This window comes from Muntiacus reevesi, chromosome 7, assembly GCF_963930625.1.
Source record: "Muntiacus reevesi chromosome 7, mMunRee1.1, whole genome shotgun sequence".
In the NCBI taxonomy this organism is placed as follows: domain Eukaryota; kingdom Metazoa; phylum Chordata; class Mammalia; order Artiodactyla; family Cervidae; genus Muntiacus; species Muntiacus reevesi.
The window spans coordinates 45,418,591-45,435,738 of record NC_089255.1 but is presented as its reverse complement, the minus strand read 5'-3'; the positions used below and the strand labels follow the sequence as shown (position 1 = coordinate 45,435,738).

Here is a 17,148-nt window from a genome sequence, read left to right as displayed (position 1 = left end):
ATAGAAAAACTGTAAATCTTAATTTAGATGGGTTAGAGTTTATTATTGCATTTTATTAAGAAGTTGCTTTTACTTATAATTTTACCTTATTGCTTTACCTTATTTTACCTATAATAACCTCTCCTTATAACCTTTAGGATTTTACAGCTACATTTTCACAACTATAGGCATAAAGAATTATATCGTTATTTGCTATTAATTCAGGTTTAAATAGTCTGAGTTCTATTCTTAGGAGATACTGGAATAGCTACTTGATATTTTGTTTTGCCTTGGCTGTGCCATGAGGCTTTTGGATCTCAGTACCCCAACCAGGGGTTGAACCTGGGCCCTTGGCAGAGAGAGCACAGAGTCCTAACCACTGGACCACTAGGGAGTTCCCCTGATCTTTTGTTTGTGTGGGGAAAAAAAACACTAGAAAGCATAAGTTTCACATTGCAAATACCCATGTAATCCCAATACCCAGAGTTAAAAATGCTAACATTTAGTCAAATTTTCTTCATTTAAAAATAATAATGAGTAAAACTTAATAGATAAAACTGAAGACCCCTAGAACCCAAAGCCCCACTACTTTTGCCCTGCAGGGACCTGCTGTCAGGAGTTGGTGTATATTCATCCACTCCCTTGTTTAATACTTTCACAGCCAAGTATATACATATATTCTATGTGTATATTATGCATACTATGGTGCTATTTGTATAAATGTAAATAAACCATTTTCTACATTCCCTTTTTAAATTTAACATTGTTTTTTGTGATCTGCTCAAGTTGATAAATATAAATCCAGTTTATTTTCACTGCTATAAAATATGATATTGTATGACTATATCACATTGCATGGGCTTCCCTGGTGGCTCAGCAGTAAAGAATCTGCCTGCCAATGCAGGAGATGTAAGAGACACAGGTTTAATCCATGGTTCAGGAAGATCCCTTGGAGAAGGAAATGGCAGCCCACTCTAGTATTCTTGCCTGGGAAATCCCATGGACAGAGGAGCCTGGTGGGCTACAATCCATTAGGGTGGTAGAGTTGGACACAACTTAGTGACTAAGTAACAACAACAACAACATAATCACATTATACTCTCCATTTTTTAACTAATTTTTTTTCTATTATATACAGAGCTGTAAGGAACATCCTTTTCTTTGAGTTGAACCATATGAATTTGTTATTTTTCCAGATCAAAAGATGCTTGAATATAGACAATTTTATGTAGCTGATCCTAATTCTGTTGTTTGTATGCCAACACTGACTTTTAATTTTTGACTGAGCAATGGATAGGAAATGATATCTGATTATTTTTACTTGGATTTACCTATTGTTAGTGAAGTTAAACTATTTTCACACATTCATTGGCCACCTGGATTTCCTCTAATGTAAATTTCCTACCGATGTTTGTGCCCATCCAGGATAGGGGAAATGAATAAAGCATTTCTTTAAAAATTGATTGCAGACATGTTCATGGGGTTGGAGAATGAATAGCCTTGATAAGTATTGGAGTTCTCCCAAAATGTAGTAAAACTTTTGATGGCCACAAATTCCTCCCATTCCATTTTGCATGCTGCTTTGCAATGTGATTTTGCCTCTCTTCTCAGCCAAAGATGGTGTCTGTTTCTCCACTCCCTTGAACCTGGGCTGGCCTTGTGACTCGCTTTGACCTATGAAATGTTGTGGAAATGATGTTGCCTAAGTTCCAGAGCTTAGGCTTCAAGAGGTCTTCAAACTTCTATCTTCACCCTCTGAGAACTCTGCCTCCAAGACTGCCAGGTAAGAAAACCAGACTAGCTTATTACATACCTCAGCTGACAGCCAGCACCAGACATGTGACTGAAGTCATCTTGGACCTTCCAGTCCAGTTGAGCCTCTAGATGAAGGCAGCCACATGATAAGCCCAGGTAAGATCAACTCACAGAATCATGAAAAAGAATGTAATCATTATTTTAAGCCACTAAATTGTGAGGTGGCTTGCTTTGCAGCAGTAGTTAATGCAACTATGCTCAAGTGTGGTAATGAGGTGGGTAAATAATTTGAAAGAAAAAATAGAACTTGATAGTTCTTGATTTTGAATAGACAGGATCCTTTTTTATTTAAAAGAATACTATTAACAGAGCATTCACTATGTGTCAGGCATTGTGCTAAGAACTTTATATATGTTAACTCATTTTATCTTCAAAACAACCCCATTAAGTGGAAATTATTTTAGTTATTTTGCCCAAAGTCACATAGCCATTAACCATTAAAACTCATATCAAATCCAGGCTTATCTGACTCAAAAGGCTGTTCTAAAATTATCTTGTCTTCCTGCTAAAAAAAAAAAAAACTCTAAAAATTTACAGAACTAATAAAAGGACATTTGGTAGCATGCAACTTTATAGATGAAATATTTAGTAAAAAAATATATATATATATAAATTGAATAAAAATAAATATATATTAGGATTTTAAATAGTAAATCTGGTTGCAAATAAAGAATATACACAACTTCTGTTATTCTTATGCAAATTAAAGACAAAAATGGCACAGTAGAGTCATGCTTTTAAACACCACCTCTCTTATATACATAGCATTATATATAAAATGTGAAGTGAGAAAAATGAAAAAGATACTCATGGACTTAAGAATACAACCACAAAACAGTGAGCAGGGCTGAAACTGGTGTCTCCTGAGCTCTGGTGCAGATGGCAGTGGCAGCTCCAATATTATGCTCCTATAGAATAATCGAAACTAACCTGCTTCCCAAGAAAAATTGAGAGTTTTTCCTATGTTGTTCTCTTATCAAGAGAGAGACTCTAAAGAGAGTCTTAACCACTGGACCACCAGGGAATTCCTAGTCTTTAAGCAATTTTGAGTTTATTTTTGTGTGTTCCAACTTCATTGATTTACATGCAGTTGTCCAGCTTTCACAACACCACTTGCTGAAGAAACTGTCGATTCTCCATTATATATTTTTGCCTCTTTTGTCAAAGATTAGTTGGCCATTCAGTTCAGTTCAGTTCAGTCACTCAGTCATGTCCGACTCTTTGCGACCCCATGAATCACAGCACGCCAGGCCTCCCTGGCTATCACCAACTCCTGGAGCTTACTCAAGCTCATGTCCATCGAGTTGGTGATGCCATCCAACCATCTTATCCTCTGTTGTCCCCTTCTCCTCCTGCCCCCAACCCCTCCCAGCATCAGGGACTTTTCCAATGAGTCAAATCTTCACATCAGGTGGCCAAAGTACTGGAGTTCAGCTTCAGCATCAGTCCTTCCAATGAACACCCAAGACTGATCTCCTTTAGGATGGACTGGTTGGATCTCCTTGCAGTCCAAGGGACTCTCAAGAGTCTTATCCAACACCACAATTCAAAAGCATCAATTTTTCAGCACTTAGCTTTCTTCACAGTCCAACTTTCACATCCATACATGACCACTGGAAAAACCATAGCCTTGACTAGATGGACTTGGTGTAGGTTCATTTCTGAATGTCCTATTATGTTCCATTGATCCATGTGTCTGTTTTTGTCCCAATACCACGCTGCTTTGATTATTTTAGTTTTGTAGTATTGTCTAAAGGGTGGGCATAGTATACCTTCAGCTTTGTTCTTTTCCTTCAGGGATTGCCTTGGCAATTCTGTCTTTAATGGTTCCATATAAATTTTAGGATTATTTCTAGTTTTGTGGGAAATGTCATCAGTAATTTTATAGGGATTGCATTAAATCTGTAGATTGCTTTGGGTAGTATAGCCATTTTAACAATATTAGTGCTTCCAATTCAAAAGCATAGGTTTTCTATTTCTTTGAATCATTTTCAGTTTTATCAATTTGTTATATAGTTCTCAGCATATAAATCTTTCACCTCCTTGGTCACAATTATTCCGACATTTTTAAAAGTGATTTTTTTAAACTTTCCCTAATATTTCACTGTTCATGTAAAGAAATGCAATAGACTTCTGTATATTAATCTTGTATCTTGGTATACCTTGATGGCCTCATTTATCAGTTCTAATAGTTTTTGTGTGGGGTCTTTAGGGTTTTCTATATATAGTATTATGTCATCTGCATATAAAGACAATTCTATCTCTTCCAACTTGATACATTTTTTTTTTGTCTGATTGCTATGGCTGGGACTTGCAATATTATGTTGAATAGAAGTTGTAAGAGTGGGCATCCTTATCTTATTCCAGACTTTAGTGGGAGAACTTTCAGCGTTTCATCATTGAGTATTATGTTGACTGTGGTTTCATCATAAATAGCTTTTATTGAGATATGTTCCCTCTATACCTACTTTAGTAAGAGTTTTTAATCATAACTGGATTTTGAATCTTATCAGATGATTTTTATGCATCTATTGAGATGATGTAGTTTTTGTCTTTTCTTTTGTTGATGTGGTTTATCACATTGGTTGTGTATGTTGAAGCATCCTTGTGACCCTAGGATGAATCCAACTTAATCATGGTGTGTTGTTGGATTCGACTTACTAATATTTTGTTGAGAATTTTTGCATCTATATTAATCAATAATATCGACCTATGATCTTTTTTGATATGGTCTCTGTTCTGATTTTGGTATCAGCGTGGTAGTGACTTCACAGAATGATTTTAGGAATGTTCCCTCCTCCTAAATCCTTTGGAAGAGTTTGAGAAAGATTGGTTTAAGTTCTTTTTATGTTTGGTAGAATTCCCCAGTGAAGCCATCTGGTCCTGGAGTTTTGTGTTTTTGTTTTTGTTTTTTTTTTGCAGGGAGCTGTTATTATTACCACAGACAGAATCTCAATTTTCAAATCTGGATAGAATTTTTCAACTTTGTATTCTATGAGAGGTAGAATAATGGCCCCCTAAAATGTCCACATCCTTATCTCCAGAATATGTGAACGTTACCTTACATAGCAAAAGAATTTTGCAGATGTAATTAAATCAAGGATCCTGAAATAGGTAGATTAACCTGGATTATCCAGGTGAATGCAGTGTAATCACAAAGGTCTCTATAAGAAGGTGGGAGGTTAGAGTCAGATGTGATGATACAATTAAAGGATGGAATAATCTGGGGCCAGTAACCAAGAAATACAGGTAGCCTCTAGAAACCAGAAAAGACCAGGAAAGATTCTCCCTTTAGCGCCTCCAGAAGAAACATACACCTTGATCTTAAGTTCAAGAGATCCATTTTGGACTTCTGATCTCCAAAATTGTAGGATAATAAATTCATGTTTGTGTTGTGTTGTTTTTGTTTCTAAGCCACCTAGTTTGTTGTAGTTTATTAGAGCATCAGTAGGAAACTATATACCTACTATTTTTAACCAAAATTCTAATCTGAATAATTTGTTATTATTGTTAAAAAAAAAAAAAGAATGAATCCTAGGAAGACAGTAGCTTATTATGGCTTCTTTCCACTTCTAAACTCATCAGTAATCTAGATATACAAATTAGAGTGTGTTAGTCGCTCAGTTGTGTCTGACTTTTTGCAACCCATGGACTATAGCCTTCCAGGCTCCTTTGTCCATGGAATTCTCCAAGAAAGAATACTGGAGTGGGTTGCCATTCCCTTCTCCAGGGAATCTTCTCAACCCAGGGATTGAACCCAGGTCTCCTGCATTGCAAGCATATTCTCTACCATCTGAGCTACCAGGGAAGCCCACAAATTAGAGTAACTGATAAATAACCCTACAATCACCAAAGTGGCACAAAAAAAAAAAAAAAAAAAGAGGGTTCCATTTATTTATGGAAGATGGGGAAGGGGGAAAATGCTCTCATATATTGCTGATAGAAAGCAATCTGGCATCACTTGATTAAAAATATATTTATCTTTCTAACCAGCAATCTTACTCTTGTAAATCTAAGCCACAGAAATAAACGCGCTATTATTAAGGAATACTTAAATATATTTATGGCATTGATTATAGTGGGAAAAAACTAGAAACAAATTGCCCGCCAATAGGATAATACTGAATAAATTATGGTACTTCCACACCATGGACTGTTGTGCTGCCATTAAAAAGAATTAGAGAATGAAGTTGGATCCCTGCTTCCCTTTCCCATATGCAGAATTTATTCAAAGCAGATCAAACCTAAATGTAAGAATGAAGACTATTAATCTCTTAGAAGAAAATAGGCACAAATCTCTGTGACCTAGGAATAGGAAATAATTTCTTAGATACGGCACCAAAAGCACGAGAAACAAACAAAAAAGATTAGATAAATTAGACTTCATATAAATTAAAAATGTTTGTGTTTCTAAGGACAAAAAATGAAGAGACAAGCTATAGAATGGGAGAAAATATTTGCCAACCATATATATAAGGGATTTGTATCTAAAATATGTAAGAAAGCTTACAACTCAAAAATAAAAAGGCAACACAGTTAACAATGGACAAAGGATCTGAATAGACATTTCTCTAAAGAAGATATACAAATAGCCAATAGGACATTTAAATATAGTCAACATCATTAGTCATCAAGGAAGTGCACATTAAAACCCTAATGAGGTAACTCTTCACAAACACTGAGATGGCTATAATTAAAAAACAAACAAAAACAGACAAGGATGTAGAGAAAATTGGAACCTTTGTGCTTTGTTGCTAGTAGGAATAAAATGGTGCAGGCACTTTGGAAAACAGGCAATTCCTCAAAAAGCTAAACAATTACCATCTGATCTAGCAATTTTACTTCTATATATATATATCTGAGAGAATTTAAAATATGTCTACACAAAAACTTGTACATATAAATTCATAGCATTATTCATAGTAGCTAAAAAGTAAAAAAACATAAATGTCCATTGACTGATTAATGGGTAAACAAAATGTATATTCTTACAACATAATATTATTCAGTCAAAAAGGGAATGAAGTACTGATACATGCATGAATGGCTATGATATATATTTGTTAGTGAAAGCCAGACACAATAGGCCATGTATTGTATAATTCCATTTATATAAAATGTCCAGACAGGCAAATCCAAGGAGATAGAAAATATATTAGTTGTTGCCAGGATCTGGGAGGAGGAAGCAATGGGGAGTGAATGCTAGTGAGTATGGAGTTTCTTTTTCTCATCATGAAAATTGCCTGGAATTATTAGATATTGGCAGTGGTTGAACAATATTGTGAATATAATAAAAACCACTGAATATTATATCTGAAACAAAACAAAAATTAAACTTTATCAGATGACTCACAGAGGCAAACAGATAAGAAACCATTTGTTATCTGATCAGATCAGAAGCCAAGAATTTAATTTTTAGCTATTTTTATGTAATTTTTTTCTTTCTAATTTATGGAATAGATAGGTTAACCTTTCCTTACATTAAAAAATGAAGACAGTGGTTAAGACTCTGCACTTCCATTGCAGGTGGCATGGCGTTCCACCCCTGGTCAGGGAAACTAAGGTTCCACATGCCCTGTGGCAAGGCCAAAATAAAATGAGGACAATATAAATGATAATATTAAAGAAAAACACTCAGTAAATAATAATGTATGTGGGAAACCTTTAAGCTTGGAAAAGTCGGAATGTTCTCTTCTGAGCATTTTTCAAATCAAGTAATACTGTTTAATAATGAAATAAAACTTAATATACCATTCAGTTCCCAGTGCCAAATATCTCTTTAAATTAACTCTTAGATAGGTTCTTTAAAGTACCATACTTTCTTTTGATACTATTTCCAAGAAAATTTGCAAGAATTTGCTGTTTATCACAGGTTTTGCCAAAATTCCTAAACTGTGCAAGCTGAGGTGCCTTGGAGCAAATGTTGACACCTGACATCTTTTGGAGACCATACAAACTTGCAGTTCCAGGTAATTATGTCACATTTAGATAGCACCACATTTCCTTTGGTGATACATCTTTGTGAAGCTGGCTTTTGGGTCATTGCTGTGATAAGAATCTAATACTATGCAAAAATCAATGTGGGAAAAATGAAGATGGCATTGTCCAATGTGATCCAAATTTTGAAAAATATTCAGTACCCAGAAGGCACACTCATTCCATTAGCAGGTCACTTAAGAACGAAGCAAAAAGTATCACTTTGGTTCTAATTTACATGTAGTTTTTTTTTTACTTTAGTACTAAAGTTTCTATAATTTAACTACTTAATAAATTTAACCATTAGCTATTTCTTTTGGCCAGGGGACTCCATGAAAAAAATTACTGAAACTAGAGGCTATATACCAAGAAAGTTTGGGAAGCCCTGAGTTATCTGCTTCTCATACAATACACCCCAAACTTTCCACAGTTCTTCAGTTCTCATGCAACATTCCTCTGATATACCAATGAGTATTGTTAATGGATCAGTCTCTCGGATTAGGGGTGTATATATAGGAACACCTCTTGGTAGAAAATGTCTGTCTTAAGTGCCTGGCTTAAAGATAACAGGTAACAAGGGTGAACAGATCACCAGCCCAGTTTGGATGCATGAGACAAGTGCTCAGGGCTGGTGCACTGGAAAGACCCAGAGGGATGGGATGGAGAGGGAGGCAGAAGGGGGGATCGGGATGGGGAACACATGTAAATCCATGGCTGATTCATGTCAATGTATGGCAAAAACCACTACAATATTGTAAAGTAATTAGCCTCCAACTAATAAAAATAAATGGAAAAAAAAAAGATAACAGGTAAAACAGAAGCAGTTATCTTCCCAGTCTAATGGGCAGTCATATAAGGGCTAGAAAGGGAGAGATATACTCTACTTCCTAAGTCCCAAGGGTCACTTTATAAACCATAAGAATGACAATGAGACTACAGAGCCACTTAACATATTTTGCAGTCACCAGTGCTAACCTGTCTGGACCAGAGAATGCAGTACTATCTACTGCCCCTGCCAGGACATCCTGGAAAAATCACAATACTCTTGATTCCTCCTCTCAAATTTTCTACCCCTGAAGAGCTATACTATTAAATATAACTCAGATGGCAGGTACAGTTACTGTACTAAATTATGCAGTATGTTATGGGCACATAAATCCAAGGCATTACACTGTGATTGTTACTGCATTAAATATGTACTTCTATACATGTTTCCATAGTTACAAAACCAAACTACATTTAGAATTAATAAATAATGAACTTTGCATTTGTAAGCTTCCCTGGTGGCTCAGATGGTAAAGAATCTGCCAGCAACGCCTGAGACCTGGGTTTCATCCCTGGATTGGGAAAATCTCCTGGAGGAGGGCATGGCAAACCGCTCTAGTATTCTTGCCTGGAGAATTGCCATGGACAGAGGAGCCTGGTGGGCTACAGTCCATGGGGCCACAAAGAGTCAGACACGACTGAGCGACTTAGCACAGCACAACCCCTTCAGAGTAATTTGAAAAATGACATAAAATAAACTCTGAGTTTCTGTTCCTGAAGTGAGACACAAACTAATCAGAATATGCTTTTAAAAATATTTAAACCAAACTCACATACACAGTATATATAAATGTATAGCATATTCACACATACTTTAAAAAAAGCAAAGAAGCAATTTGCCCATAATCAAAACTTTATTGAAAAACTGACACCAAAATAGGAGAGTGCTGCTGTATACCTTACAAAATTAAAAGTAATTACATTATCTTGGTAGATTAACTGGAATTACTGAACTGATAAGGCTTTCTGCGATAGAACACAAATTCAAGAAGTTGTGTGGATCACTAGTGTTGCTTCCTTCTAAATGAACAGCCTGTGAAAGAATCACAAGAGCATATTAAACACAAGTCTGTTCTATCTCTGGTATAGAGTTTTAAGGATTAAAAGTACTTTTTACGTAAAAACTTAGCTTTTAGAAATTTTGAATACTCATTAAGTCCTCTCAAATGTTATGATGAAATTCATTTAAGACCATGAGTTAAAACTTTAATGTAAGCTGTCCGACAATACAAGCTTAATTTTTAAGAACTATTCTGAATTCTTTTCTCCATAAAATAACTTTCATTAGAGTTCATCTCAGATCTTTTAGGAAAACTCTGATACATATATATGTACCCTTTTAATCACCTGTCAGCATGTGGGCACAAATTCCAAGATCATTGCGTGATAGGCAGGTTTTGGCAATCTTGCAAGTACATGTTTAAGCGGAGTACTTCACTTAAATATTATGCTGACTTCAAAGTTAGAGCTCACCAGGTCATACTAACTAGATCTTGGATTTGTTGCCAATTCACTTGTAACTCTTCCAGTGAGAATAATATGGAATTTACTGTGTTACCAAAAATATCACAAGCCAATTTTAAATATCATTATTGAATTGTAAATCCCTAAGTACTACTATGGAAAATTATATACATATGTATTATTTCTTCTCACTGCACAAAAGTGAAAGAATTAAAAATGAGACTATCTTAATCATGAGTTGCTCACAGAAATCAAACCTCTAACATATTAACTATAGTTATCTGTTGCTTAGCTAGCAATGATAAAAACTATCTAAATCATATGTACCAAATACATAGGAAACAAAATACTTACATGTATTTATTCTTTTACTCCATTCTGATTTATGTCTAATATTCCAAGTTAAGCAAATTTACTAAATATAATACAACAAAATTAGATGTTCTAAACTAAGACAAATAACAGATTATGGAATTCTTTGCAAAGTCACGAGTACAAACTTATCTAATTTAAAAGGGCACTCTCTACTAAAAAGAGCACACAAAGATAAAAATTATTTTGGTAATTATGAATTTATCATTTCTTTTAAACTGATTTTTTGTAAAAAGACTCTAAAATCATAAAATCTCATCACTGGGTTAGAAAATGCCAAATGATTTACCTTCTGTGAGTCTGGCCTTTCCTCCTGTGGGCTGGCACAGCACTGTTGAACAGCCTACACAAAGCACTACAGTCTGAGCATGGCTGAAAACCGTGGTGATCTTGTAGCAACCTAAAACAGGGCAGTGTTAGAAGTGAAAAGCATAAGAAAACACAGCACCTGTTCACTGTATTTCTAGTAGAGACCTTGTAAAAGATTAGGAACTTCAGTGCTATGCAAACCACATCCGTAACAAACTTTTCTAGTAGCCACATTAAAAACAAGTGTTTTTTTTTTTAAGATGAAATTAATAATATAATCTATGGAAGTCTGTATTTCCAAAATATTATCATTGCAACATGTAAACAAAGCCTTTTTTTCTTTTTCTATACTATATCTTCAAACTCTGGTGTGTATTTCACACTTTAAAGATATACCATGAATAAAGAAAAAAGATACAGCCTAGTGGCTACAGTTAATAATACCATACTGAAAAAAAAAAAAATAATAATAATACCATACTGAATATTTGAAAGTTACTAAGAGGGTATATCTGAAAAGTTCTTATCACAAGTAAAAAAACTAACTATGTATAGTGATAGGTATTAATTTAGACATATTGTGATCATTTCCCAGTATATACAAATATGGAATCATGACATCATACACTTGAAACTATAATGTTTTATGTCAGTTATACCTCAAGAAAAAAAAGAATGAAAAAGAATTTTTCCATTCTGACTAGCCACATGTCAAGTGCTCACTAGCTACATATGGCTAATGGCCACCACACTGGATCCCACAGCTTTACAATGAAGAATGAATATACTTAATTGAAAACAATGAAAAAGAAAACTTAGCATCTGAGCAGCTTAAAGACTTAATAAGTTCAATGCCACGTCCCTTGTGGAAATCCCATCTTCACAACCCTCTACCCATATGTTTCTGAAGTGCTTTATTATGAAAATAACCCTATGACATTCCAATTCTGTAATCCCACTTCTACTCCAACAGAGGGTCCTAATATCTAAATGTACTCAACAGACTATGAGCAGTCCTTAGAGAAATTCTGTTAGTCCTTTAGAGAAATTTTCCTTAGGAAAGGAATTAAAGTGTGAAGTTTCACCTGGACATTTTACATCCATGAAGTAAGAATTTGGACTTTGAACCAGCCGTTTCTTTTTATGTTTTTTCTTTTCCTCTTCCAAGGAAGGATGCAGTAAATCTCTAGCTAACTGAATAAAAAAAAAACACAGTGAGTACTAGAATGACACCACAACTCTGGCAGATTTAACCATATGTAAAATATACATGCAAAAATAGGAATAACAGTCATACTCAGAACAGACAACACTTTAGTTTTTTGGGTTTTTTTTATGCCTGTTAACTTTCATCAATAGTTTTTATAATGCTTGCGTTCTCTAAGTCCCAGTTAAGGGGCTTTACAACGATCCGGAAACAGATGGTAAGGTTAACGCCGTTCTTCGTAACTAACAACAGTCGCCAGAGAAAATAAAACTGTGGTGCTAATGATTCTGACCCTGGTGGACCCGCTGAGAGAAGAAATTGCTGAGGCAGACCCGGAGAATGTCAACAGCGAGGTGATTTCTGCCCCCTGGGTTCAACATCTGATCTGACAAGAACTCTTAAGTGGCTGACGCTTGACTGTCCCTGATAGAGTTAATTTGTATGGCAACTGCGAGAACAGTTTTTAAAAAGGAAACAAGCAGAAAATCGCTTCCGAGAGGAGGCAGAGGGGGGCAAGAGCCACAAAAAGGAAAGCAAGAAGACGTAAACGATCATAGTTTCGCGGGTGCCCACCGAAACCCAGGAGGGCTGAGTAAGGTACCCAGGGAGCAGTCCCCTGCCAACCAGCAACTCCAGACTGCAGCCCAGGGCGGCGGCGGGCTTCCAGTTCCACGCCCTGGCAGGGCACGGCTCGCCGCGCCGCCCGGGCAAGTCCCAACAAGTCCGCCACGCGCGAAAGAGCCGTGCCATCCGAGGCGCCGAGCGGCGTTCGGCAGGGAAACCCGGGGCCCAGCGGAGCCATGGATCTAGCCTGTCCTCGGGGCCCCTCGGGGGACAGAGAAGGCCGACACAAACGAGAAGCCCGAAAGTAAACAACTCACAGGCATGTTGATCCTTTCGCAAGCCCAGCCCGTGCAGATCTCTAAGGCGACACCCCCAGCGAGCAGCACGCGACGAAGCGCGCGGCGTCAACTTCCGGGATAGAGGAGGCTGGGAGGAGCGAAGCGGCGGGCTCGTCCACTCTAGGCGCACCTCTCGGTGGTAGGGGCGGGCTCGGGCCGGGATCCGCGAGTGCCGGGAGAGGGGAGGTGCTGAGGCGCGCGCTCCTCCGACACCGCAAAGCCCAGGATTCTAACGCGCTCCAGGGCTAGGGCCGCCGGCCTCAGGTGTGTGCTCTGGGCCCAGTGGTGCTTACGGTCGAGCTCAGGCGGCTCACTCTCGGCTGGGAAGCCGCCTCGGGCTTCGGGAGCGGACCAGGGTGGGCACGCGGGGTCCTGTCAGCGGTCCCGCGGTCAAGACACTCTCCGCTCTCCCCTACTCAGCGGGCAGGCACACGGGCGTTGCCTATGTCCTGTTGTTTTATGTATTAAGTATTATTAATTAAAACCATTAACACGTGCCAGCGAGATTATGAGAAAGCCTCGTTTATTTGTGCATCCGGCTGCGAATTACTGGTTATTCTTTGCGGGGTGTGGCTGTGCTTTGCAGTTTGCTTGGTCTTGAAAAAGTTTTTAAGCAGCAACTATTTGCTGCTTAGTTCATTGTGTGGCTCCTTCCTATCCTCCGTGGGTCACACTCTCCAGAGTGGACAGCTGGGAATTGAAAAAAACAGCGAGTGTCACCGATGGCCAGACTTGAAATATTTTTGATGAAGAGCACCATCCTGTAGATTGAGCGAGTGTTGTCAAAAGCTAAACAATACTTGATCAGAAAATTGTCCTAGGTAGACGTTCTCGATCAGCTTTTATTTCTCTTCGAAAACATGATGCATGTATAGTGTGTATTTTGGAAAATGGAGAAAAGCAAAAGAAATTTAAAGTCACCATCCAGAGATAAATATTGTTACTATTTTGACCTATATCCTCTCATTTTTTTTCACTTGCATATAGGTTTGTTTTGGGATTTGGTTTTATGTAATTGGTATCATCTTGTGCATATTCTTTTATAGAGGGATCCCCATACACACCTTACTGTACAGTGAATGTCACTCCATGTTACTATATATTCTCCTACATTATGACTTTAAGTGGGCACATAGCATTCATCCTGTGAATATATATCCTATGTCATCCATACACTAAGATAGACATTCAATTCAGTTCAATTGCTCAGTCGTGTCCGACTCTGCGACCCCATGAATCGCAGCATGCCAGGTCTCCCTGTCCATCACCAACTCCCGGAGTCCACTCAAACCTATGTCCATTGAGTCGGTGATGCCATCCAACCATCTCATCCTCTGTCGTCCCCTTCTCCTCCTGCCCTCAATCTTTCCTAGCATCAGGGTCTTTTCAAATGAGTCATCTCTTTGCATCAGATGGCCAAAGTATTGGAGTTTCAGCTTCAACATCAGTCCTTCCAATGAACACCCAGGATTGATCTCCGTTAGGATGGACTGGTTGGATCTCCTTGCAGTCCAAGGGACTCTCAAGAGTCTTCTCCAACACCACAGTTCAAAAGCATCAATTCTTCTGTGCTCAGCTTTCTTTTTAGTACAACTCTCACATCCATACATGAGCACTGGAAAAACTATAGCCTTGACTAGACAGACCTTTGTTGACAAAGTGATGTCTCTGCTTTTTAATATGCTGTCTAAATTGGTCATAACTTTCCTTCCAAGGAGCAAGCATCTTTTAATTTCATGGCTGCAATCACCATCTACAGTGATTTTGGAGCCCAGAAAAATAAAGTCAGCCACTATTTCCACTGTTTCCCCATCTATTTGCCATGAAGTGACATTCGGGCTGGTTTTTAAATGCTTAAATATTTAAAATATGAATTTTATTAATTAATTTAAAAATATCTATTAATATTAAATTTAAAATATTAATTTAAATATTACATTTAAACTGTTTAAAATATTAATGTTAAATAGTTTCAGACAGATTCGTGTATGGAATAAAACAATTGTGTATGCAGAATCATGGCCCCAAAGACTTTTTAATCCCCAGCACCTGTGCTTAGATGGCAGGTGGAATTAAGTTTGATAATTATCTGGCTTTAAGCTAGGAAAATTATCCTGGATTATCTGGGTAGACCCAGTGTCATAGCAAGGGCCCTTAAACATGGAAGAGAAAGAGAGAGATGTGGTGATGAAAGAAGAGCCTGAGACATGCCACGTTGTTGGCTTTAAAGATGGAGTAATGGGGTGGCGAGTGGAGGATTGTGGGTACCTCTAGGAGTTGGGAAAAACAAGGAAAAGGACCCTCCCCTAGGCCTTCCTTAGAATCAGCTAAATATTTGCCTAAGTTTTGTTTTAATTCTTTCGTTGTAGTATTTATAAGTTTTTAATTAACCTGGGAATTTGCAGGGGTGGGGGGGCCGTGTGTGGGGCTGCATCATACAGCTTGCAGAATCACAGTTAACCCCTGGTCAGGAATTGAACATGGAGCACAGCAGTGAAAGCCTGGAATCCTAACCACTAGACCACCAGGGAACTCCCTAACCTGGAATTTCTTTTGGCATTTGGTGTGTAGTGCGTCTCAGAACAATGTCTAACGAGCAGGCCTAGTTATTGCTTCAGCTTCTTAACCAATGCCCAGTACAGTGTCAAAACCCTTTCACTTCTGAGACACTGTAACAGTGTGAGAAATAAAACTCAAGGTCAAGAAGATCTGGACTCTATGTATGATTCTGCCTGCTTGTCCAAAGCTCAGTCTCTCCTAACATGTCCCCAGGCCCTTGCACTGATGATAGATAGAGACATGTAGGCAGTTGCAAGGGTGCAGAGTCCCTTGGTCTTGGCAGCCTACTCAGGGATCCTGCACAAGGAACTCTTGCCTGGCTTCCCAAAGGACTCTGAAGTGCCGGCTGAAATTCTGTATGCTGCCTGAGAACTTTCCAGCTGTTCTCTCTAGCCAGGTCTGAGAAGGTGCTGCTGAACCCTCCATTCAGCATCCAGCCCCCTTCACCTTAGAAATGCGAGGCCATTTCCAGTCGCTTCCTCCTTTCCAAACTTCAAAGGCTGGGAGAACCCACAGGTGTTCTACCTTAAACCAAATCAGAACCCAATGATGCCTAATTTCAAGCCGGCCAAAATTGGTTCTAAACAGATTGGTTCCCCACTTTGACCTGGGCTGGAGTTCCTCAGGCTTATACTCTTCCCAGAAAAACGGTGAGAGGTTTAGTTTGGTCTCAGCTTTAAGAAATTCAGGGTGTGAGGTGGGCCCCTAATGTTAACTTTTGCTCCCACTGCCTGTCTAAGGATTTTTCTGAGAAGCTAAGGAAATCCATATTGTCATCAAACTTTAACCAATACAGCATTACTTTTCTCTTCCTCCTTCTGTCCGCCTGTGGGCAGGTTGCAAAGCACGTGTGGCTCTTTCTCAACACATTCTTGAAAGCAGCAGCGACTTCTGAAACCCACCTCTTTTCTGCACATCAATTCTCCAACAGGGACATAAACACTGTCCCCAAAGCTCTACTGTTGGGGTTGCAGTCCATCTGCCACTCATGCGGATGTTTGACACTTCCAGTAAGTTCCCGGCTCTAAGGGGTAAGAATCTCAGATGCAAACTCTGACATAATTTTCTTTATTTTTCATACCAACTTAATTTCTGACTGAGGCAGCACCCCCATAGGGATAGTACTATAGTGTGAAAGTGAGTGTTAGTTGCTCAGTCGTGTCTGACTCTGCTATCACAGGGACAATAAATAGCCTGCCAGGTTCCTCTGTCCATGGAATTCTCCAGGCAAGAATACTGAGGTAGGGTGCCATTTCCCTCTCCAGGGGATCTTCTCAACCCTGGGATCAAACTTGGCTCTCCTGCATTGCAGGCAGATTCTTTACCATCGGAGCTATCGTGTTTATGTCCCCATAAAATTCCTATGTTGAATCCTAATCCCTAATGTGATGGTATTGGAGGGTGGAGCCTTTGGGAAGTGATTAAGTCATTAGGATGGAGCCCTCATGTTGGAATTGTCAAACCTAAGATCGTGTGCCCAACACAGTGAGGCCAAACAAACTGAAACGCTGGAGTTGGGAACAGAGAAAGGTTTACTGTGCAGCCTAGCAAAGAGAACAGGTGGCTCCTGCTCAAAAGACCTAAACTCCCCAATGGGTTTCAGGGAAGTGCTTTTAAAAGTGAGGGCGGGGAGTGACAGGGTATGTGAATCAAAGGATTACGGTTGCTCGTGAGGTAACCGGTGGTGTCAACAGAGGTCAACATTATCAATCCTCAGGCTTTGGGGGCTAAGTCTTCATG

The 17,148-nt window shown here is 38.5% G+C and overlaps 1 protein-coding gene across 2 annotated transcripts; it reads right to left on the bottom strand.

Annotated features, from left to right (window-relative positions):
* Positions 1-9,430: 9,430 nt before the first annotated feature.
* RPS27L (ribosomal protein S27 like) lies at positions 9,431-12,979 on the bottom strand. Of its 2 annotated transcripts, none has more exons than XM_065941254.1 (4): positions 12,829-12,979; positions 11,826-11,934; positions 10,721-10,831; positions 9,431-9,628 (listed from the first exon to the last, which is right to left on the bottom strand). In XM_065941254.1, the coding sequence occupies exons 1-4, from the start codon at positions 12,832-12,834 to the stop codon at positions 9,600-9,602; spliced, it is 255 nt and encodes an 84-aa protein (XP_065797326.1). In that variant the 5' UTR covers positions 12,835-12,979; the 3' UTR covers positions 9,431-9,599. The 2 variants fall into 2 exon arrangements, with proteins under 2 accessions (XP_065797326.1, XP_065797328.1); XM_065941256.1 differs by having other exon boundaries at positions 11,826-11,930; positions 12,829-12,879.
* Between the last annotated feature and the right edge of the window lie 4,169 nt (positions 12,980-17,148).

What these genes read in the sequence shown, in the direction of transcription:
- RPS27L (XM_065941254.1), bottom strand. An exon ending in CATGGATGTAAAATGTCCAG is followed by an intron (nt 10,832 to 11,825) that starts GTGAAACTTCAC and finishes GCCCTGTTTTAG; the next exon opens with GTTGCTACAAGATCACCACG. An exon ending in AAAGGCCAGACTCACAGAAG is followed by an intron (nt 9,629 to 10,720) that starts GTAAATCATTTG and finishes ATTCTTTCACAG; the next exon opens with GCTGTTCATTTAGAAGGAAG.